Source organism: Castor canadensis, chromosome 3 (genome assembly GCF_047511655.1).
Source record: "Castor canadensis chromosome 3, mCasCan1.hap1v2, whole genome shotgun sequence".
Classification (NCBI taxonomy): domain Eukaryota; kingdom Metazoa; phylum Chordata; class Mammalia; order Rodentia; family Castoridae; genus Castor; species Castor canadensis.
In genome coordinates, this window is record NC_133388.1 from 120,098,654 (window position 1) to 120,124,418 (window position 25,765).

Here is a 25,765-nt window from a genome sequence, read left to right on the forward strand (position 1 = left end):
GCTGCTGTCTTCTTGCATTTGTGATGATGGGTAGTGTTTAAATGGCTGCTGGTTATTTCTGGAGTCCAGTTAAAGGATGTTGAGTTAGGGATGCATTCAGGATAGGTTTACTGGGATCTATTTATAAGACTCACAGTTACTTCCACTTATAGTCAGGTTACTGCAGTACTTTGGTGTAGGAATGGTTTCCAGAGTATTCTTACTGCTCAATGCACAAAGACATCCCATGTTGGAAGGCAGGAGCAGGGGCAGGGCTGTGATGTGAGATACTCACATCCTGGGGCCCCAAGAATGGGAAATGTGCATGTAGTGGAGAGCACACAGGATGGAATGGATGAAGTCAGCAGCCGTTCTGGGGTGAGTTCCCAAACATTAAAGTTCATGTGCTATAGAACTTCACAGAGTTTTCTTTCTATATTTTGTAATGCTTGTGTTATCGTCTTAAACTTTGCAGTTTGTTTTTGTGTTCTTGCATTCTGAATAAATAATAACTTCCATTCTGTTTTGTTTTCATTTTTTAAGAAAAAGAATAAAAAACTAACTTCAGACTCCAACATCTTAGTCACTTCAGTGAGTTGGGGAACAAAAGTAAACAAAGCCAAGTTTCATGCCTTTTAAAATCAAATTATAGTGAGAAAAAAAGAAAATAAAGAAGCAAATACATAGTATCAAGTGGGGATAAGTTACTCAGGAAAATTAATTTTACAGCAGAATATGAAGTGGAATGGTGTTAATAGAACATGGAAGGCAGAGAGAAGTGCTGTTCAGGGGAAACTATTTCAGGAAGAGTAAGTGCAAAGGCCCTGAGGTCACAAGTGTGGTGTTCAATACACTGGTACACACAGACAGAGGGTGTTGATGAAGTTTGGGAAGTAACCTGGGCCCACCTTCACATCAGAGTTTAGGAATAAGTGGGTTTCTTACTGATTTATTTCTTTGGTTGACATGAACAGAATTTCAACATTTATATTACATGATATAAAATAGCAATTTGTTATCAAAGTAATTTAGCCAAGTACCTAACTATGAGATATTATCAATGCTGTACTCAAAGAACCTTCAGCTGCTTTCCTCTGGCAACCATTGTAAAAGCAAGCACTTCATCCTGATTCTTAAGTTTTCCTACCACTGGTTCCCTAGCTTTCCTCCCATCTCCCCAATATTCCTGCTAGGTGTGGTTCAAGCAGTAGAGCATGTGTTTTGCAAGTCCAAAGCCCTGAGTTCAAACCCAGTCACAACCCCCAAAAAAGGTAACCTTGTGGTAAATTATGATATTATAAAAATATGATTATATAAGCAAATGACAAATTTCCACCAGTATCTTTTCTGTTAGCTGAGATTCACTTAGAATTCAACTGACTGTAATTTGCCACTTGCTGATAAAATTCTTTGTGATTTTTTCTTTCATGAATTTGTCTCAATTGATCTCAGACAAAAGGTCTCAACATTAAATGTAAGCTGCAGGAAAGGCTTGCAAAATGGCATCCTGTTGTGCACCAGGTTCAAAATGATCAAGATACAACCCCAGCCCCTCCTCAACTAAGCCTCAGGGGAGAGGCAAAGCTGATTCTCTTAAACTGGCTTACATGCAAAAATTGTATTTCAACCATTTGTTAACAACTATCTATATAGTATTTTTAGTTCACATTTTAAGACTTTAAGTCTTACTTGAAGCAGCTTTTTCTACATGTTAATCCTCCCCTTTAAGATGATTTTTGTCATTTTAATAGTGAATAAAAGATTCTCAAAACCTAAGGGCCTTCTATACATTTGGTAATTCATCAGGATCACAGACAAAAAACATCGGCTGAATTCTAGTTACATTTCTAAACCTTCAGAGGTCTACTGACTCATTTAGTGCTGATTCAAATTGCACTGAACAAGAACACCAATCTCCCATGGGTTGAAATACATTAAACTGAACACTTTGGGAGTGGCAGCATCTCTCTTGGACCACAGGGGTGATGCAGAACTCACAAGGAGGCTGACACAGGAACCAAAACAATGTGAGGTCTTTGAGCTCTGGGTCCCCCAAGTGGATTTATTTGCTAATGCTCGGCTTCTTCCTCACTGTCAGGGGCTCAGGTGTTTTGTTTGGTAGCTCTCTCTTGGGGGCCTTCAAAAGGCTTTTATTACTAGTAGAGGAGGGTTACTCAGATCCTAGTTATAACCTGACATGTTAAATAAAACATATGAAAACCTACAGTGATAAAGATTTTTGAATTTGTAGCCACAAATTTGCCATAAGTTGATATTATGCAGTGAAGTTTAAAAAAAAATTGAAAATAATAAAAAAAATAGAAAATGCAACCTTTGCTAAGAGATACTTTTTCACTTCCCTACATTTCAAAAATTGAGGGTACGACTGAATATTCAAAAACGTCTATTCCTCTTCTCGATGATATTACTAACTCATTTGGAACTAAAAACTATGCCTTAAGAAAATCTACTGCAGGGAATAGACTGAGAAACCCAAAGACAGGACTGTAAAATAGATACAGTGTGTGGGGGGGATACTAGAGGGAGGGAGGAGGGTAAATGAAGGAGATGAAGGTAAGAGAATATCACTGATGGACTTTACAAACTTATACAAGATAGAACAAAGAAACTTCTTGCAATTGCTTTAAGTGAGGTGGGGAGGGGCTGAGCGGGGAGAGATGGTGGGGATCTAATCAATGCACAGTATAATCCTAATTGGAATTGTCAAAATGAATCTCCCCTGTATAGTGAATATATCCTAATTTTAAAAATTAATGAAAAAAATCCACAATAATCACTGAATTTAGGGATCTGTGTTGGTAATTTGAAATTTACTTGAGCTGTGATTTTTAACTATTTTGAGCGTTAATAATATAATTGAATCACTTGGATAAATATCTTATTGGTGTGCTATTTATAATTAGCAGAATAATTTACTATTAGAAGAATAGGGTATTTGGTAAACACATACCTGAAGTTTAAAGGCATGAATGGGAGTTTTCTGAGTTTAAGGAACAAAGTTCTAGATCAGTTTTGACTGTGGAAATGGCTGCACTGGACATGACCTCTTAACAACCTACAGAACCTGGACAATCATTGCAACCCATACAGATTCACATGTACTGATATGGAGGTTAGTTTGATTTTATACTAGGTAAATATAAAGGGAAATAAATAATTGTTAATTTTGAAGTGAATGAATTTTAGCCTGATGTAATTTTATCCATGTTCATAGTTTGATTTTGTTTTCTAGCTCTGGGCTTCCATGTGTGCTGCCTTATCCTCATCATCCTTTATAACTACTGTGCTGCTTTTAGTCATAGACACAAGAGGGAGACAATTCCTTTGGGGCACTTGTATCCTGCAGAGTCTGTGATAAGAGCAGCCCGAGAAAACTATTATTTGGATAATATTCTTCACAGGAATTATGCCTTTATTTGGCTATAGATTGAGAATCTTGCAGATTTAGATCTTAGAACATGAAATCGTTTCCTCCATTCAATGAGAATCGCTTATTTCTCCTTTAATTAAAAGCCAGGACATGGTCTTTGTTCAAGTGACTATTACGAACAAGTTATTAGGAATCTACCAGCTGTGGTTCTCTGAGATGCCTTATTAAGCTGAAGTTACCTGGGAAACATTCAGATTTTGGAGAATAATACAATCCACTTCAACCTCAAGAGAATGATGGAGATGCAATAAGTTGGAACACGAGTAGGTACCAAGGCTGCCTGCCACCAGCCTTGGATACACAGAAGCATCTCAGAACAGATGTAGGGTACTGCTCGTTGCCTGATCTCACCCATTCCACAGAATTATGTGAATTCTAAGGCAGATCAGTTTCAACAATCTTTGAATTAAACATACATTTCTACCTGTTAGAAAAATGTAAGGGATTCTTCCCAGTTTCCAAATGCATTTCCCTTCATTCTCCTGTGCTTTTCTTATACTCCATTTTATGCAGCTATAATTAAAAAGCATCTGTATGAAACAGATATATTAGATATTGTTAAAGATGCACTGATCCTGGGGAGAAAGAAGTTAAGTAAAATGAGACACAAAACTTCATTAATTTATTAAATATGTATTAAACAATAGATTTTTAAAAATGACCTGAGCCTTTCTATTTTTATAAAACCTCCCCAAAGTGCAGTCAGAAGTAAATGATTACTTTCCAAAAATTTTATCTATCAACTTACGATTACTTAGTGTATTTTATCTTTAGACTGAAAAACTTTATAAACCCCAAAGTCATCAAGTTTAACTCATCTATTACATCCAGGCTTGTGTGCTGTATATTCATGTATGTCCTGTTATACATTTCATGCTTAAAATAATTTCATATTTCCTACTAGCTCTCAAATTGAGCCTCCCTAGTTGCACTACTCGTACCATCTCTTGCCTATCCGGTGCAACTTCATACTGACCTGTCTGTCCTCTTCTCATTGCTCTTCCTCCATGGAGAAGGTGATCTTTTATAGTGCAAATGAAAATGCAAACATTTGAATGGCTTCCTATTTCTTAACATGAAATACAAGGTCTTCACAATATAATCTCTGATTTACCTAACTTCCACTAGAGGCTTCAACTGTAATGCTTATGATTCTCTGCAATCACCAACTCTCCTGGTTCTCATATACTGCTCCCTTGCTTAGATGATCTCAGATGCTCTGGCTTAAGTCACATACCATTCTTCTAGTCACCTGATCCCACACTTGTCATGAAGGTACAGGAATAAGAACACGGGCACTGGAGGGAACTTCCTGAGTGGGATCTTGGTTTTGCTAGTAGCTATTGACCTTGAGCAACTTACATATACTCTTGAAATTCTGCTCTTCTGTAAATCAAGTTTAATAATAGTATACTATACCTCAGAGTGCTGCATGGAATCATCCATGTTTAGTGCACACACTCCTTACAGATATGGTTCATTGACTATTAGCAAACTCAACTGCAGATTGCCTTATGTCATGTAAGTGGATTGACTTTTCTTTCATGGTCAGTGGTTTTCATTACCCTTTCTCTAGATGTAATCCTTTCTCCTACCACATCTGCTGAGTAATAATGCTGGATGAGTTTTGATAACAGTTGGAACACATATATTATAGTCCACTGATTAATTAGCATTATGTTAACTCTACTAATTATTAGTTATTGTACCATCAAAATTGTCCACTCATTGTTTATCAATATTTTCCTGAGTCAAAATAATACATTTGAAGGACCAGGTTCATTGGTTCATACCTGTAATCTCAAGTACTTGGGAGGCAGAGAATGGGAGGATCAAAGTTCAAAGCCAACCCTGGCAAAAAGTTATTGAGACTCCATCTCAACAAATAAGCATGTCTATAATCCGAGCTACTAAGCGGGCACAGATATGAGGACAGAGGTCCAAGGCTGGCCTTTGGTAAAAATTGTGAGACCCTATCTGAAAAAATAAATAATTCAAAGCAGAAAGGGCTGAGGGCATGGCTCAAGTGGTAGAGTGTTTGCCTAGCAAGCATGAGGCCCTGTGTTCAAATCCTAATACTGTTAAAAAAGGTATACATTTAAGCCTCATTCTTTTATATTATCCATTCTTTTATATTATCAGAATAACTAAGTTATATGTCTTTTCTCTGTATCATAGTTTGAAAAGTATATATCTACTCCCTTGAGTCACTTCACTTGAGCACACAGTCCTCTGCCCAGGTTTCTCCTATTTTCTTTATTAAACTGGCAGTGCCTTTTTGGCTGGCTGGTCTTCCAGTCTGGCTCCCTAATGAAGGCCAAGGGACCCTGAGAATGCTCCCCCTCTGGGTGCATAGCACAGGGCTTGGCACATACCAATGTCCCATGAATAGATACTCCCCCTCCAAATATGTGAATAAACACCTGACTTTTCAGTCCTAAGTATTTGTCTGCTAACCATGCTCTTATTTTAATTACTCTGGGAAAGATGACTTCCTATCCTTGAATTCAAGGCAGGTGGCTCTGTTGCTCCTGAATGACTTTCTGAGTGTTAAAGGAAGATTCTAAAAATAAGCTGTAGTAGGGATTTTGTGTGTTACATTTTTTTTAAAAGAAATTAAATTCTGCCTATTTATATATGAAAATTGTACATACACAGATGTGCTATATGCATATATAATATTACCTAAATTTTCTAGTAAGGATTTCTGCCTCTATTTTTTCTTTTTTTTATTAGCATATATTAGTTGTACAGAAGGATTTCATTAGACATTTACATATGCTTACAATGTATTTTCATTAGATTCACTCTATCGTTCTCCCTCAACCTCTTCTCTTCCTTCTTGGAACAATTTTAACAGGTTTCACTGTTTTATTTTCATATATACAAATATACAAAGTACTTCTGCCATATTCTCCCTCTTTTACCCTCTCCATTCCTCCCCCTCCCATTGGTATCCACTCCAGAATAGGACCTATTTTACCTTCCTGTCCTTCCTTTTTGAAAGCATATATTGATTGCTCAGGAGGTTTTCTCTTGCTATGTCACATGTATGTATCATACTTGAACCACATTAACCCCTCCATTGCTTACTCTTTCCCTGTTGTCCTGCTTCCCTAAAATTCAACAGCTTTCAGTGCATTTTGTTACACTATCTTCATACTATTCTATTTCTATGGGTCAGAAGAGTTAACCTTCTATTTTTCATATTCCTTTCATCCTATGGTGATGCTTTACTGTGATTTTTCATAGTTCTTACAGTTCCTCCTATTTCCGTAGGTATGAAGTAGTAATTTTCAATGGGTGTGTTTCATGGGCTGGGAGCAACAGCCCAGTGGTAGAGTGCCTAACATGCCCAAGGCCCAGTGTTCAGTACCCAGCACAACAAAAATTTTTTAAAAAAAGCGAAATGTATTTCACATTTCTAACTGCAATGAGAAGATGGACTCACTGTGGCAAACCGATTTAAACCAAACCAAAGCGCTCACCAGAGCTAGGTCCTTATTGCATGTGTTCACATGGATTGCTCAATTAATGCTCACACCATCTTTGTGACAAAGTCATTATTCCCAATTCACCCATATATCTTTAAGAGCCCAGGTGATGCAATCATTTGCTTCCTTAAATAGTAAGTAAGGACAGCATTCAAAAACCATTTTCTGATTCAAAAGCCAGGGCTCTCTACACCAAATTCACATCATGTAGATTAATACACAGAGAATTCCAGCTCCCTACATCCACAATTCAACAATCACAACCGTGGGCTCAGCATTTGTATTTAAATGCATTGTTTTGGTAGAGATGAATTCAGCCAGCCCAATTTACTGCTCTACGGATGTAGACCTCGTTGTACTAAAATGTGCTTCTGATTAAAAAGGAACTAGTTTTGAAGCACTCTAAGCAAGCATATCGATTGCAAAGTGATTAAGTAGTAAAAATAAACTGAAGAGAGAATGTGTTCCTTTTTCACTACAGATTTGCATTTTTCTATATAAAATGCACCATTCTGTGCAGAGCACATTCATTACTGTAATGATCACATTTATTCTGGCTTCTAATTACTTTTAAGTATAGAGCACAGAGCACCACTGTGAAAGTCTACTGACAAATAGAATGAAGCACTGGATTGAAGAAGCCAATTCTTCCACATTGCACAGTTATAGTTTCCCTGCTCCCTTTTATTACTTTATACTGAGAACTGCACAACTAAGAGCTAATGCAGTTCATTACACACAGACCAAGCCCCAGGTGGTCACTGGGGTTTTTCCATAGGCAGAGCCCCTGCAAAATTAATATGGAAAGGCCAGCTGCTGACCTACCGATCTTTTTTCCCTTATTCACCCCTAGCAATGGCCTTGCAACAAATGAAAAGTTTGAGAAAATTGTCACAAGTCAATGGGGATTTCCAAATCCTAACACTTATGTAACAGAGAAACCCTTTTCTTAATGAAACACATACTTTCTTGTGTGAAAACAGGAGCAAACTATTGGTTTTGAAAATGAATTATCCCCTCCACACAATAAAATATTCAATGTTTATACTCTCCCTCCAGGAAAATATGGACGACAGTATAATAATAGCTGCAATCCTAAAGCCAATAATCACTAAGTCACTGAGGCTTTTTTTTTTCCCCAGTATAACTTATAGGAACAACCCCTGGATATCTACTGATATTTTCAACATTATTATTAGACACTTGTCAAATATTATTGATGAAATCTTCCAATAATTTCTAGATTTGATAGCCTGAGGACTGAATGACAAAGTGTTAATGGGTATTTGAAAAGAAATCAGAGCGATAGCAGGCAGACAGGAGCCCTGCGGAAAACAACAGAGCAGAATGCAGAAGTGATGGGCAACAGCTGGAGCGAGATCCTAGCAGCAGAAGCCGAGCTAAATTGAATACTCCACTCACTCCATCTATCTTAAGGCAAAAAAGCAATCGAGTTTAAGGGGCACGTTTTCAGCACTGCACAGGGAATTAGCCATGAAATTCTCATTAAAGATAATGTGGCTTTCAATACATTCTCTGAACGTTCTCAGTTTCCATCTTTAAACCAGGCTTAAAAAACTAACTGCTGGGCAAAAACATTCCACAGTCCTTGTTCCTTTAGTGTACTTGTAACTCAGTACACTAAGATCTGTTTTTCTCTGACCTCGACTCATTGTAGAGGGCAGCAGAAGGGGGACCACTGTCCTTTCAGGGTTGGGCAGGGGAGTACTAAGGAACTTCAGGAGGTGCTTAGTATGTTGAAAATGTGTAGGGATGTGAAAGTGTTGTGTGGAAGTTCGGACCTTAAATACTGTAAGCCACCAGGTTTGAATCTGCTTTTCCACATTTTAGACTCTCCAGCCTCGATTCTTTCACCAATATTTCATTTCTATTTATCTTTTGAGGATTTCACTGAACAGGCTGGGTACTAATCCCAGACACCTGCATTTCTTCAACACCACCCCTCTGGTTCCTTATTCTCCGATTTGCCATCTGAATTCTGTTGCTGCTCCTCACAGGTTTTCTGATGACTTCAATATGTAAGGTGTCTAGTATGTGGTTTTCACCCTTCCCCCAATTCTCTGACACTATACTATAATGGTTTTGTTATTGAATAGAACTTTCTTAGTGTGGTCCTTCTGTGTTTTATTCTGAGGTCCTTCCTCATTGGGGTGCACAAGGTAGGAGGTGGAGTGCCAGGGAATATCAGTATTCCATATGTACTACTGGTGATCTGTCTTTTCTCAGCTTCTACAGTTGATGGCTGTTTTGTTCTCACCATGTCTTCCCCTGTAATATCTCTTTGCTGCTCCTAACATTCAGATTATAGTCTGTGAAAATCCTTAGCAAATGTTTTAAACCAGCAAAAAATAGATCTTTAGGAAGCCTTCACTGACTTGGTCCCCTTCTCACCCCCTAAACTAATTATAACCCCCACATCTGTTTTTCTGTAGCCCCTGATAAGATTAAACTCTTGCTCCTTGCTGATTGAATACATTAAAGAACATGGAAATTTCAACATGTCACAATGTAACTGATCATTTTAACATCCCTCTCCACAATCCTCTCAAAGAAAAATGCGTATTTTCTTCCTGTGGAAAGCTTCCCCCCTTGGCATTTTCCAAGCCGGTCAGATGGAATCATCAATACATCTCCGTGATATGTGATTTGGAGGGGGTGGTATTAAACTCGACTGAATTAGGAGATACTCACAAAACTGAAAAGGCATTCTCAATGCTTTGGTAGGCACCAAGCCGATTCCTCTTTTGCTGAAAGAAAAGCTCAGGTGGTTTGGCATTTGATTAGAAAGACTGGGCTATCCCATGTGTGCTGTGAGGGTGTTTCTGGAGAACTGCATCAATGGAGGAGGAGAGAGGAACCACCCTCAGCGTGGTACAGCACCATGCAGCTGGCTGGGGCCCAGATGCATCAGAAAGACAGAGGAAGGGTCCCTTCTAGTTCTCTTTCTTCTTAGGAGCTATGGTGCCTCTCTTCTTCTTTTCTGCACCTCAGAACTCCAGGATCTCTACTTTTGGACTCCAGGACTCACACTGGCAGTCCTCCAGGATCGTGAGGCTTTGGTCGTGTTGTGAGAGTATGCTTGCTTGGTTCTTGGGCCTTCAGACTTGTCTGAGCCTCATGACCAGCTTTTCAGGCTCCCCAGCTGGAGACTTCTCAACCTCCATAATCCATGGAGTTAATTCCCTAATAGATCCTATCTCATCCTCTCCCATCCTTTCTCTCTCCCCATCCCATAGAATCCATTAGTTCTATTTCTGGAGTATGCTGACTGAGCCCATCACTCCTCTAGTCTCTAGTATTTACCATTTAGTCTTGTTTGCTACTACTTAGTACCTTTTACATCTATCCTTTCCCTTCTAAAGTGTTAGTTTAGGGACTCACTATCTCTTTCTGAACTTACTGTAAAATCCTTCTGTTCCCCAGCCTCCATCCCTATCTCATAGACTGTGACACTGATCATCACTTTTAGACTATTTAAAAATATCTAATTGTGTTGTTCTTTTTCAAAAAACCCTTCTTTGGCTTTCTCAGGCCCTCAGGAGAGAGTCTCAAATACTTAACCTGGCAACCAGGGCCTTCCATTCTCCAACCCCTGCCTATATCATGAGTCTTGCAGTCGTGCTTTCCTCCCAGTTGCCCACTCAGAAACAGCACAGTGTCCTGTGAGTCTCAACCATGTAGCTGTTCACACCTCAGTGGTGTCTTTTCAGGCTATGTCTGTGCACAGAAACACTCTCCTCCAATTTTGTCACCTGGTGAACACAATTCATGCTTTAAAACCTACTGCTGGTATGGCATGGCCATACACACTTGCTGCTTAATGCAATTTTAATCCTGAATATGTTAAATAACTTGTTACCAGTTTAAGACTAACTGGGTGTGGTGGCACATATCTGTAATCACAGCATTCTGGAGCCTAAGGTAGGAGGATCTCAAGTTTGAGGCTAGCCTGGGCTTACATAGTAAGTCTCAACCTCTACCCCCTACCTCCCCACGCCAAAAAAAAAGCAAGAGTAGCACGGCAAAAGCAGAAATTTCCAGTTCCTTCATTCAACTTCTTCCATAGTACCCACTGTCTTGCTTAAGGTTCACATACATAAAGAGGCGATTCTTAAGACTCAGACAAAAGAGACACATTTGCATTGGTGAGATACCCATATTTCTTCCCTCCTCTGGAAGATGGAAAATGTGGCTTATGTCATTTATTAGAATAGTTACAAAGTCAATAACCTTGAAGCCCTTAGGAATATGTCTCAGCAAAGTGAGTGGAATTTGACTTTCTTTTTAATATAATTTTATGGATTTAGGGAAAATAATAACTTCAGTTTGTTTAAAATAAATATTGAAGAACCATGCCCTGTTTTGTACTTTTTAAAGTAGATTCTACATTTATCACTATTAAATAGCTAAATCCAAATTTAATAATGTAAATATTTAAATTTTACTAATATGCTCCAAGAGTAAAATTGGGTTTGGTGGATGAAATGTAGCTAATAACTCTGTGTTCATATTATCCTATGGAGGTATGCTTAACATACTGTGGTTACCTTGATGTTTCCTATGTTAATGATGTAAAGTACTCACATATGAACTCTTGTTTTATATGTGCTGAAATTAAGGCCTCTTTGGCCAACATCACATAAATCCTAGATGTCAGAACTATTGCCACTCATTCAGAAATACTGCATCGTTAACGTTAGCTCACAGCACCTTTCATTTTAAGGAAGTAGTGGGCATTTTAAAATCAAATAACTTAATGTGCCACTTTATCAAGATTCATATCAATCAAGCAAAGAAACACCTAGGCTACAATAATATCGCTTGTAAATGTGATCTTCTTTTTAAAGACTTTTATAAAAGATAAATTGAAAAATGTAAAAGAATGAAATTTCTACTGTTTGCATTATTTGATTTCTCCCTATGACTCTAACAGAACACAACTGTATCATTTATCTGGCTTTCCAAGTTAGAAAAAAATGATAGTGTTTCTTTGCCTATTTTAAAATCCAGGAAAATTAAAAATTTTGGATTTACTTCTAATGAGAACTTATTAATAGAAAATGCTACCAATTTATTACCAGTAGAATGTATTTTGTCTCATATCCCCATCAATCCAGTATTTTATTTTCTTCTTTCTAAAGACAAAAGCTTAATTTTAGAACTATTTCTTGCTGAGAATGCACAACACCCTTGGATCATGAGCTATAAAAATGTTTCTTCAGTCCCATTTCGCCTTCTTTCTAGTGATTTAAAATTCAAGTGTCTCCTCCAATCTTCTTATTGGATTTCTTAAAACTTATTTTGCACAGAAAAATGGATACATTTGAAACTTTTATTTGCTTATGGAAGTAATTTATTATTTTCTGTCCTGTACACAGAGTCTAACCTCCACATGGAAATCCCAAGAGCAACCTACTCTCCTCTTACTTAATATATCTTTACACAGTAGAAGAGATGCAGTTTCTCCACCTGCCCCATTGGGACTCTGATTTCCTAAGTCGGGTTACCTTGAATGCTCTACTTTTACAAGATTCTGCATTACCTAATCTGGGTCTATTTGTCAATTTGTCCTTTAATGTCATGGTCATGACAAAATAAAATATTACTAAGAAAAGAGTCCTTTAAAGGTTCTAAGTGGTTTTAAAATTGCTAACTGATATTACCTGAATAAGATTTAATTGCTTACATAAACCAAGAGTCACTATAGTGTTTGTCTTCATCTGAAATAAAAATTATTCCATTAGTCATATTGGTAATAGAAATTTCTTTTAAGTTGTTGCTATATTTTAAATTCTGGATTTTATTTCCTTAATAAATGCCTATTATCATACTTTGAGTCCTATACTATGGTTACCTGATTGGTTATACAAGCTTCTTTTTGTGGGAAAAAGGCAAGGAGGCTGACCCTGGGAATTCAACCACCACTTGTAATGCTGTAAGTTGTGAAAATATATCTCAATTTCCAAATAACCTACTAATAAGGAAATAGACCCCTTTTAATTTGGTTCCTAAACTATCTATATCTATCTACCTGTCTATCTGTCTATCTATCTATCTATCTCTATCTAATTTCCAACACAGGAAACAAAAAAGCCTAAGTCCGGATTACACAGACAGTAACTAGCCAGATGCTCATTGTCATTACATATTTTAACGATGGTAACAGGCTGGCCTCGACAGTTTCTTTACATGGAGAATTATGATGCCACTGGAGGTTTGTGCTGGTGGACCTGGACAGCAAAGCCCTCCTGATGGTGCTGCTAACAACCTCTCTCTGGATGACTGGAGGCAAGGCATGTAGTTAAAAATGTAGGGCCTCAATTTCTGGAGGAGATTGAACTCACAAGAAAACATAAAGATAAATGTAATTCATATGTACAAATTGTCAGTGTTTCTGGTCAAAGATGTCACAAGCTAGTTAGAATCGTGAGAACTGCACTCAAATCACCCAGCACCTGCCCTCAGAGCCGTGCCAAGGCTGACAACATGGGTCACCCATCAGCAGACACTACACAGTGGAGAGAATAGAGGACAAAAGCTCCCTAAACAAATTCTTAGAGAGACAAACTATGATCCCACATTTCTTGCCCTTGTTAGAAATTTCTTTAGCATTTCCTTTATCTTTTCAGGTAGCCCCTAGAACTTTCTACTCACTTATCTCCACTCACTAAGGACTCAAAAACTGATGTAGTAGAAGGAAAACGGCATCTTTGTTTCTGGACTTTGTGTTTCATAACATTTTCAGTACACTGATTTATACTGGTTAAAGAGAAAAGTAATTGGCTATTAAACAGGGGTGGGAAGAGAGAACCAAAACAAATTAAAATATTGCATCAAATGGAAGGATGCTGAGTAAGAAATAAAAGGGGAATTAAGAAATTCCTGTAGCAAGCTTTTGGAATACCTGCAACAAATAACTGTCATGGGTACAAAAAAGAACTCGAAAAGCCACAGTGCTGATCCAATACCTTGAAAAGCCTACATGTGGCAAAAAAGTAACTTTGTCTATAAAGCAGGTATGTACACAATATAAATAGCAGAAATCTTTATAGAAAAGAAGTTCAAGGGATATTGAATGCTTTCATTTTTTAATAAAGAAGTATAAATTAAAACATTGCAGAAATATGATTGTGCATCTAGTAAAGGAATACAACCTACAAGTGGGTCCAAATAACCTCTGTAGACAAGGTAAGGGTGAAAGTGCCACACAGCTCCCCTTTTCCTAGTTATACTGTACTTGAAGGTAACCCCTTAGGAAGCCTAAATTATGATCTATTACCAAAAAGATTTAAATTCTGTGACATAGTGATTCTAAATGGAGGATATATTTGTTTTTTCCTAAAAATTAACCAGACATTTGAACAGCAACATGTAGAAAGATGCTTTTCTGCAGGTAATATGTGCAATGAAAAAAGAAGAGCTACCACAAAACTGAAAGTTTAGCAAACTCTGCTAATATTCTTACTGCTTGGAATATTATGTAGCAAATAAAATTAATAATGAAAAAGTTTGTCTTATTCCCTTTTGTGCTGCTATAACAAGATACCTGAGACTACATAGCTTATGAAGAGCAAAGGTTTGGTTCTTATGGCTGAGGCTGAGAAGTCCGAGGTCAAGAGGCCCTCATGTGGTAGGGGCTTCTTGTTGCACTGTCCCAAGGTGAAAGGTAGACGGGCTAAAGAACGCAAGACAGCAAAGAGCAAAAGGGGACAAACCCACTGTGACAATAATCCACTCCCAGAACAATTAACCCACTCCTCTGATGATTGCAATAATTCACTGATGAGGACAGAACCTCATCAATGGTTAGGTTCCATCTCCCAATTCCTAACACGTGAACTCAGGACATTGAAAGTCTATGTGCACATTTGGTAAACACTTATATAATTTCTCTGAGCTTTAATCAGATCATTAAACCATACACTGCGGTCTGATGTGTCCTCCAAAATTCACATGCTGAAGTTCCATCACCAGTGTGATGAGATTAAGAGACGGGGTCTGTTAGAAGCCATTAAGTCATGAGGCTAGCGCCCTCAGGGACAGAACAGTACCCTATGAAAGAGGTGCAAGAGAGCTGCCTCCCTCTCTTTTGTTCTTCCCTCCCTTCTGCCATGTGAGGAGTCAATATTTGAGGTGCCATCTTGGAAGCAATGACTGGGGCCCTTCTACAGAAACTGAACCTCCCAGTGCCTTGACCCTAGACTGCTAGGTCTGTATACATTAGCCAGTCTTCAGTACTTTGTTTCAGCAGCACAATCAAAGGCATTGTATATACTAAAGAAACAGTGTTCAAATGTGTATCATTTGATAGAAAATATGAGAGAAGGAAAAATGAAAGTGAAAAAAGAGATGTCAAATAGAAAATCTTGGAAAAATTTCCATTTACTAAAGTACCATTGAATCTTGTTTGAACTGCTTAGAAGATAAAACCCCTGATCTTAAAAGACCATCTTAATCCTCTTCCACTAGTCAACAGCAATGGTGAAGTTACACATAAGTAAATGGCTGCAGAGTTCATTAGCTGACTTGTAATGATTACCCTAAGAAAGTAAATTTAGCCAAAACAAAGCTGGTCTAAGTGCTATGAGAGAATTCTGACAGTTCACCTTGAATTATTTTCTACTAATCTTATACCCACTAATATACAGCTGTGGAATCCTATTCAGTCTGGCATTAAAACATGTAGATATTAATGTTAATTAAGCCTACCTTTTATTCTGAAATCCACCTTCTTTCTAATATCTGAGATCCATATTGTTCTTAATTTCAAATATGTGCAGTATAATCCAATACTTTAAAAATGTCCTAGATCCTCTTTTATTGCCAGAAGAAAAACATCAGAAAAGCAGGAAACTAATGCCACTTAATGGCATGTGGATACCATACTGTTGACCACTTCTTATCTTAATTTTAAAAGTAAATGATATAAATAACTTGTGCAATATTTGATTAACATAGAGTTTCTCCCCTCTGTTGGAACCTGAGGGCAAACCTTTGCGCTCAATGTTCCACACAGTGTGGACCTACTTGGTTTTCTCTCTACCTTTCTGAATTAGAATTACTAAGGGATTATTTTAGGAACAGCCTTCTGTGGGATTTTGGATTCCAATGTAAATTAGTATGCATTTTCTCTTTATAAAAAAGTTAAGCTAAGCCTGCACTGAAAAATTAAAGGTTATGTTAAACTCCCTTTTTATTCTGCATGATATAAAAACAAAACTAGCATTTTCAAATAGTTTTAATCTTAAATTCAACACCTGTCAGGGGGCATTGATACCCACATATGAGTAAATGTCTCCTGAAATGAATTAACTAAAGCTCTATTTATTTTCAATTATAGAAATGGAGAAAGTAATTTTAAAATTTCAATGCTACTTATGATTTTAACATAAGAATCAATGAAAACAGCAATTAAAAATAGTTATGTAACATTCCTTTTTGTAACACCTGTCAAATTCTAAAATTGCCCATGGAACAGCTATGAAAGTAATTTGGACAACTTGGTCATGATTTCTAGCACTGAGTGGCACATTTAATTTCATGAACTTTCAGTAAATGAATGCAGAGGTGAGAGTGTATGTTTGTAGGTTCAAAATCAGAAGTATTTACTTAGTTGGATGCTCTAGTGCATCCAGTTCTCTGATAGTTCTGACCTTGAACTAGACTAAGGCAAGAACAGAAAAATCTAGGTAAAGACATTTAATTGAGGCCAGCATGTACTCTCTCATTCTTTAAAGCCAACAAGCCTGCTCCTGCCTGAGGCAGTCTGCCCATGGCTCCCTGTGGTTGGAATGCTCCATCTCTGAGACATGAACAGGGCTCACTCCTTCATTTCTTACAGGCCTCTAAAGAAAATTCCCTACATTTGTCAAAAAGTATACATACTCATTCTTTCCATCCTATTACCTGTTATTACTCTGAGTTCTCTTCTTTAGTGTATTTTATCCTACTGCCATATTACATATTTGTTTTTTATTTTATCATCCATTTCTCCCCAATGCAATAAACATTATATGAAGGTAGGGATTTTATTTTTTTCCAATGCTATAACCCCAGTGATTAGAACAGACTGGCACCTAATTAGTGTTCAGTGGATTGATGGAATGAATGAACAAATGAATGAATAGAAACAATGAGTTTATCAGAAGGGAAAGATCACTGCTCTGCTAGTAAAGGTTACAAAAAAATCTGATCCCATCAGTTGTAAATAATATTTCCAATTAAGCATTTAGAAATCTTACAATAGAACACAAACTACACAACAATTAAAATGGAAGGGAAAATTCCATATATTTTGTCAACCACAAAAATGTCATGTTCCTTTCAGAGAAAAAGTCTTGCCATGTGTCATAAACAAGATTGTACTATGCAGGGTTTCAAACTAGAGGTTGGCCATACCAAGTCAAAATGGTATTTCTCAGATGAAGGGCTGTTGCCCAGAATAGCCTTTCTCCCCTTTCTCCTTCTGCAACTCTATCCATCAAAACCCAATTCAAGCATCACCTCCATGGAAAGTTCCCAGATCCAACCAACTGCAAGATGAATTTTCCCTCTGAATCTTATTCTTTAGCTGTAACTTTCCTAGATCATTTATATTTTCTTGTACTCTAGCTTTTTTACGTGTTATTTTTTCTAAATTATTACTACTGCTAATATTTTCTTTTTCTTGCTTTCTTCTTTTTTTTTCCTTTTGCTGTTTGTTCTTCATGCTTTGTTTCTAGCATGAATACCCTTACTTTATGATGTTACAGAGCAAGGTCCACAGCACCTACCACAATCCTTTGCATAGACTAAATATCAAGTAAATTTGAATAAATAAGAAATCACCATCTTCAAAATCTAATTGGTTAGTACTAAGAAGAAGCTATGTTTTGTGACAGAGATCAACTCCCAACTCAGATGAAAATGATGACTAAAATTCTTCCCTAGTATTTCCATCTACAAGGCTCACCTCCTCATGCAAATGGGAAGTGGCAGGAGAGAAGCAGATGATTATGAAGAGGTACTTAACCTGGGGATGCCCACTCCCATTTAGAGTCTGAGTCTGATGTTGCCCCATGAATTCATTCACCTGCCTTGGCCACCCCAGACAGAGCACAGCTGCCTAAGACAGACCACCTGAATAGGACCCATCAAAGATTTCTCCTTGTGTTCTCAAGAAGAGTGGGTGTGTGACCTCTTGGACCATCATTTTGTTCACTCACTGTAGGAGAAGGCAGAAGCAACCCCAAGACAGCATCTGGTTCACAGCACTTGGGCTACAGAGAATGTGAACCATTGAACAGTGGGATATATATCAATCCAGAGTGAGAAAAGAGATTTGTTGAGCTCAATGAGTTCACCTCCTACCACGCAAATTCCTGTAGTGAATAAGGATGCATACTTAGCATTTAAAATACAAATATGGTAATATAAATGCAAGAGGGATAAGATTCTGGGCCACCATGATATATATATGTAGAATTACACTCATCTATTTGACTTGTCACTAAACATGTAAGAACCAGAAATCACCCAAAATTGTACTTGAAATGCATGAGTTCTTCCAATGCTTCTAGCTTTAATTTCATCTAGCAAAGTGCATCCAGAAACCACCACATAAAACGTGGAACAAGAAAGACTTGGCAAGGCAGGGAAGCTCACATACCGATGCACACCACTGCTACACATGATGATATGACAGGCTCCTAGCCTGTCACACAGTTCCGAGGAAACTGACAGCAGTCCAACTCCAGAGGCGCTGCAAGCTGTGTTTGCACAGACAGCTGTGCGTTTGGATCTGATAAACGAGGCTACCAGTCGATAAAGTTCATCCAAAGCATTGAGAGGCCTCATTAGCTGCAGAAGAAAGTGACAAACATAAAGTTCAATGTGTTTAGTAGAAATCCTTTCAGAGGGCATGCAATTCACAATTGTCATAGATTTAATGGACAGTCTAAAATATTATTTTGTTATGAAGGTAACAGAATTGGAAACTGGAAATAATCCACAGGTTACACATTGCTCAAGAAGAACAGTAGAAAAACTAAGTAAGGGAGGCATGCAGGTAAAAATAAATTGATAAATATAATAATCTGTTTTTACCTTGTCTACATAAGCAGCTTTAGATGTGGAATTTGGTGGTGAATTTGACTTGTCCAAGTAGAATGCCCTGCAAGAATCCAAAGAAATGATCATTTAATGTCAGGAAAAACTTAGAATGTCTGAAGATATTCAACTTTCATCTAAAGACACGAGAATAAACAAAGGCATTGAACACTGGGATAGCTGAGATTGGGCATAATAAGTAATCATCCATTGAAAAAATGATTAAGTGTAAACACCAGATCCATTAAATATTTTGGGGCCTTGGAGAAGTCACTTGTCTTTGCTCAGTTTTTTCATTTATAATTTCAGAACAGCATCAGTTTCTATTGCATAAGAGAAATTTCATGCTCTACTCTGCCTAGTAGAATACATGAGTTAGTTCAGAAAAAAAATGCTTAGAACAATACCTGGCATGAAGTGCTTTTTAAGATCTCAATAATGTTATTACAGAAGTTGAAGAAATATATTGTGACTGTGTGAAAACATTACCTAGTGTTCATCACTGTGAACATTTAAGATTATGAAACTAATGCTAAAAACACTCCCTAGTTTTAAGCAATACTAGGTTGATCTTTCAGTGACTGAGCTATGCTCAGGTTGGGAGCTTTTTGAGAATGCAAGGGTCCTTGTTTTGTTGTTTTGTTTTTTTTTAATCCCCAGGATGCAATATGGTAATGCCTATTCTAATTTATGTGTACAATACAAGTGGTCTGTGATAATTAATTACTACTGTACCCGGTTGGTTTGTGGCTTAATACTAACTAAAAATTGAAAGGGAAAGACCAATGAAAAGAGAGACATTTAAGTTTCTGACATACACATATACTTTTAATTGTGGTAAAATACATATAACATACAATTTGCTATTTTAGCCATTCTTAAGTGCATAGTTCAATGGTGCTAAACATATTCATACTAACCTTCTGGTTGTCTATTTTTGCTGAGGTGAAACTGCTCCCAAGATGTAAACATTTAATATTAATATAACAAAATAAGTCCCAGAATATTGGTGTGATATTAGATATTCCAATAAAAATTAATTAGACTGATGCTCCAGAGTACATTTCAGAATTTCAAAGTAGTGGCCAATTATTATCAAAATCATGGGTAGTTATTTTTTTAAGTAAAATTGATTGATCAAGACTTGTAAAATAAATTAGGAAAGGGTTCACTTTAAGAGTAACTTCCAAATTAACAATTATGCTTATTCTTATTGAGAATTAGTTTATTCTTTTCCAAACTACAATTAAATTCCCCTTCAAAAGAAATTATAACTAATTCAGCATCCAAGGTTGGCCATTACTCACTAGAATCCACACTGAAGTCTTGGGATTTATTTCTAGGTACTACCTGTAGTTCCCTCAGCCCAAACTCCACAGCTATTCACTGCTCCTGGACACATACACTGCCAGGTACTAGGTGATGCCAGGCAGTCTATGGCCCAATGACTGGGTAAATGTGACATGAACTATGAATGCCAGGAAAACATAGCTCCATTTAGCTAGCGAATCAGTAAGCACTACAATCACTAGATTAAGAGCAAAATCAAGTATCGGGAGGAGGTAATAAGAGTGCAAGAATAATGCTGTTATCAATACAGGAAATCATGTGAGGTCTAAAAACATGAGAAGGTGTAGATTGTATAGAAACTTATGTGCCCTGGTGAGTATCCTTTTGGTGGCTTCAGAGGTTGAACACAGGGTCTCATGCTTGCTAGACAGGCATTCTACCACTTGAGCTCTGATGCCAGCCCTTTTTGCTCTGATTATTTTTGAGGTAAGGGCTTGCATTATGTCCTACAATTCTCTTATTTATGTTTCCACACATATCTGGGTGACAGGCATAGGCCACCTTACCCAGCTATTGGTTGAGATGGGGGTCTCAGGAGCTTTTTGCCTGGGCTGGCCTTGAATCACAATTATCCTGATCTCTGCCTCCTGAGTAGCTGAGATTACAGAATTGAGCCCCTTAACCTGGTCTAATTTGGGTTTTTATTCTAAGGGAATCGGGAGCCACTGAAGGAAAATGGCCATACAACTTGCCTCATTGCCAAAAAAACTGGCTGCTTTGTAAACTTTATTGTTGTGTCCCAAACTCCATGTTCTTGAAAGTTCTACATGTCTTCATTTCAAATATACATGGACATATTTATGTTAGTACTATGAAAGCTCACGTTGACACCACTATGCTTTAAGAAATCTTAGCAGTTTGCCCTTTGTTTCATGTTTTAAAGAAATAAAATATTACAGATATAGTCAAAGGTTGCTGTTATTTATCATTTTCTACTTCTATTCTTATTCCTCTGGTGATCATTTATCCCAGAACAAAGACCACCCTGAAGCTGATATTCATCCTTCCCATTCCGTATATGGTTACCTGCACTACTGGCTCAAATGGAGGTACCAGAGGGTGGCTGTGATTATTCTTTCATATCCTTGTTTACACTGATGCACTGAAGATTTTCAACTTTGGGTTTCTTATTTTCATTTATTGTTTGTTTGTGTTCTTATTTGCCTGCTCCTATTTCTTTTTTGTAGTTTACATTTTCTTTTACATAGAAATTAGTTATTATTTTCACAGCAAGTCAGATTTAGTGACTTTTGAAAGATTCTGCTCCTTTCTTTAAAAAAAAAAATACTACCCATTCTTTCTATACTTACTTCCTCGAGATTACTCATTTTTTAAAGTTGCTTATTCAATTCATATTTTTGGTGAATGTCTGTCAGTGATACTCCATTATAAAATTCTAGAATCTAGATTGATGGTAAAATTTCCTCAATTTTGCTTTTGGCATCTGTTTTCAATCTAATGGTCTGTAGAGTTAGTCTCTCTCTCTAGTTTTCTGATAGTTAAGATTTTCTTTTTATGCTCTGTTATGAAGTTTAACCACAAAGTATTTAGGTACAGATTAATTTTAATTCATCCAGATAAATTCTCAGATTATACTTTCAATTTAAAGAGTCTTCATTTCAATTCTAAAATAATCTCTGCTATTAGCTCTCCGAGTTTTGTCTTTCTGCCATAATTTCTATTTTCTTCTTCTGAAACTTCCACTTGTTTACATGTTCTCAAGTCTCCTCACTCCTCTCCCCACTCTCAATATACTATTTTCCCATTACTGTATTATTTTAGGTGATTTCCTAAGTAATATCTTTGAAATTCATAACTCTCTCCATGTCAAGTATACAATTTATTCTTTACCAGAAGTTTTACTCCAATGATTACCTTTTTCACTTCCAAGATATCTACCTATTATTTTATTTCTGCCATATTCTAATATGGAGATTACATGTATATAGAGTTTATTTTTGCTCATTTCTCATTGCTCTAGAACCTATGCATATGTAATGATGCATGGAACATAGAATGATCTCAGTAAATATTTGATAGTAAATAATATATGGATAATTAACTATGTTTGCTTCAGAATTTTCTGCTTTTGTGGATAACATTTCTTTCCTTAAATTTTAAGCATTCAAGATATACTTTGCTACGCTGTTTCACTGTATCCATTCTTCTAGGACATAGTTATATATTTATTTAGGGGGCTTACCATACTTTATTTTTTAAAGAAATTATTATCATATTGTTGTGCTGGAGATACACTGTGACATTTATAAAAATGCTTATAATATATCTTATTTGAATTCATTCCTCCATCATTCTCCTTTATCCTCCCTTCCCCTAATCTTAGAATAGTTTCAACAAGTCTCAATTTTCCATTTTCATACATGAGAACACAACACTTCCACCATATTTACCCTCTACACCCTTTCCTCATATCCTCTCCCAGTACCAAACCCCAAACAGGAACTTCCTATAGGACATACTTATTTTTAATGGTCAGTTTTTTTGGCTATCTTACTTAGTCTTAGGATTCTTTTTGTGCTTTGGAATTACACTTTGTAAGTTTCCTTGAAATGAGAATTTTTCAACTTAGTTTTTTGATATAGCTACCTTATTAACTCTATTATCATCCTCTTTAAAATGGTTTGTATCCATTTTGTGCCAAGATCCATGCATCTGTAACCTTTTACATCAGAGATTCGGTATTACACTGTGTTGACAGCCAGATTATTAAGTCCTATCACTGATTCAGTGAGTGATTTGGCTCAGTTCCTGGTTTAGCTGCCCCACTAGCTTCCTCTTGCCAGTTTTTGTAAGATGAATATCTTACAAAACCTATAGTTTGAAACAATGGGGGCTGGGGGCGCAGAGTTTTTCCTCCTTCACTAAGAAACAGAGGGGCTCTCTATTCCCTTTTCTGACCAGTGAGGCTGGCTCTGGATTTCCAGAGAGTGTAAATTAACACCGATCTCCCTTATCCTGCAGAAGCTGCTCTGGCTGTCCTCTGTCTACCTCCACAGCCCAGTGGACCAGTGGTCTCAGGACAGCTCACAACTCATCACTTGCATTTCGATTCCATTCATGGCCCCAAAGATGATGAATTATTTTTGAGCTCAGCTGTTTTTGTATTTTCTATCTTCATATTTATCTAGTAAGACTATATAGTTGGAACAGAAATGGTACTGCTAAGTCAGAACCATTAGAGGTACTCTAATCAAACACAACTTTCCTCAAGTGTGCTTGGTAGAAAAAGCAGAATGATGAAAAAGAGAACAGAAATCCACAGGCAAACTATTTAGCCCCTCTCATTTTAAAAATGGATATTACAATTATGTAATGTACCAACAGCATAATGTTAAAGAATAAATTAATGCATACAAAATGCTCACTACACTGATAGGCAAACAGGACTTGTCCAATAGACAAAAATAACCAAAATTCAAGTGCACACAGTGGAAGCATGTTTTGGGAGAGTTTTAGACATAGCAAGGAATAAAATGAAGACAAAAGATTTTCTTCTTTTCCTTGAGGTCATTTAAAATATTTTACAACAGATGTTAAAAAAAGAAAGTTAAGTTACATATTTGCAATCTAGATAATTTGGAGAATGGTGCATAAATAGAGGGCTAGGTTTAAAAGCAAAGACTAACTGGTTTTAGGTTAAAGAAAAGGCAGCTGCCATTTAAATAGCTAAACCAGGTGTACTCATTGTAGAAACTGCAGATTGAATCACCTGGGGAGAAAAATACTCAATAAAAGCATGCCACACATCATTAGTACCACCTAAGGAGAACACCTCTATAGAAATATACCACCACTGCTGGTCAAACACTTTCTCCTTTCTGAAAGAGATGTTCTTTTAGGACAAAAAAAATAGCTGTCACTTATTCAAGCAGTTAAGAGTAGTTTTGATCATGTGATCTAATTCTGCTATATTCAGTTACAATAGTCTTGACAGAAATCTTCAAATATTCAATGGGGCAAAATCTTTAAAAATATCTGATGAATAGAAATTAGAAAATAACTTGTAGGTTGAAAAGGCAGCTGCTTGAAGTTTAGGAACAATCTCATCTTTTCTTAAATGCCGTATAGCAGAACTGAACTAGAAAAAGCTAATCATACAACTTCACCACTCAAAATATTCACAGAATATATTATAAACTTAGAGCTTGTGTAGGCTTAATACAAATTTGAGTTTATATTGAGTCATCTAGATTTGTGCCTATAGTTAACATTTGTTAATCCATGATAATGGAAAGCATATCATTAGTTCATGATGATGAAAGCTAATAAAATTATTAATTAATAAATATTATAATGAACTATTTAAAAATATACCAATGCATTGGTGAAGTCTGGAGAAAACAATTAGAACAATAGCTACTTCCGTACAACTATGAAATATATTTAGCCAACACATTTTTAATTCAATTGTTTGTTAAAATAAGAATTTGGACCTGAGGTTGAAACTAACTGTAGAATTCTTCATCAGAAAAAACCCTTGTTCCTTCCTATTATTGCTTATACTCTCTCTACAACAAAATTAGAAATAAGGGCAAAATAGTTTCTGCTGGGTATTGAGGGGGTGGGGGGGAAAGTGAGGGAGCGGAGTGGGTGGTAAGGGAGGGGGTGGGGGCAGGGGGGAGAAATGAACCAAGCCTTGTATGCACATATGAATAATAAAAGAAAAATGAAAAAAAAAAAAAAGAAAAAAGGCTAGATATTTTACCAGCCACAGGGTTTACAGATATTCATAGAATTCCAGTGTCATTCAAAATATGACAAACTGTGGACAAGAAATAAATTCCTAATGCACTATCCTTAATTACAAAAGTCTTGCACTGCCCCTGAATCAAAATTTATGGGAAAAGCTAATGGCAAAATTGGATTAAGGCCAAAACTGAGGAAGTTTATTATGCTTCCGAGGTTAGTAAGGATGAAGTCATGGTCCTTTGTCTGAATACACAAAATCTTGCTAAAACCATTTTGAAAGTGCTGCTGCTATTTCATAACAGTGAGTTCTCTTTCACACTGGTGTACACTGGGCTTCACTGTTACAACTTTGTAAATTAACTCTGCCAGGTAAAATGAATATATTATGGTATTCGTTCTTCATTTGGCCCCTATAGAATAAAATACCAATGCAATATCATAAATTTCAACAAGTAGTAGTATAAATATATCCAAGTCAAATTAATTATAATGAGACTAATCTTGGCACATTCTGCCTGCCATATAAAAGCAATGACAAGTACAAAGGTATTTATAATGCAAGGCAGAGAGTAAGAGGCTACTTAAAAGATGCAAAGAGTTACGGGGTATATAAAAGGAAGGTCACATAAGACCATGGTGTAAGAGTTGGATTTTGATAGATGAATAGGATTTG

General features: G+C 36.7%; 1 protein-coding gene across 1 annotated transcript in view; it reads right to left on the minus strand.

Annotated features, from left to right (window-relative positions):
• The window catches only part of Prex2 (phosphatidylinositol-3,4,5-trisphosphate dependent Rac exchange factor 2), a 288,123-nt gene that overhangs the window by 22,955 nt on the left and 239,403 nt on the right, over window positions 1-25,765 (minus strand). Inside the window, exons 36-37 of the mRNA XM_074068562.1 lie at window positions 19,030-19,096; window positions 18,593-18,783 (exon numbers count right to left, since the gene is read on the minus strand). Coding sequence (XP_073924663.1) covers window positions 18,593-18,783; window positions 19,030-19,096 — 258 coding nt within the window. The remainder of the gene's footprint in view (window positions 1-18,592; window positions 18,784-19,029; window positions 19,097-25,765) is intronic.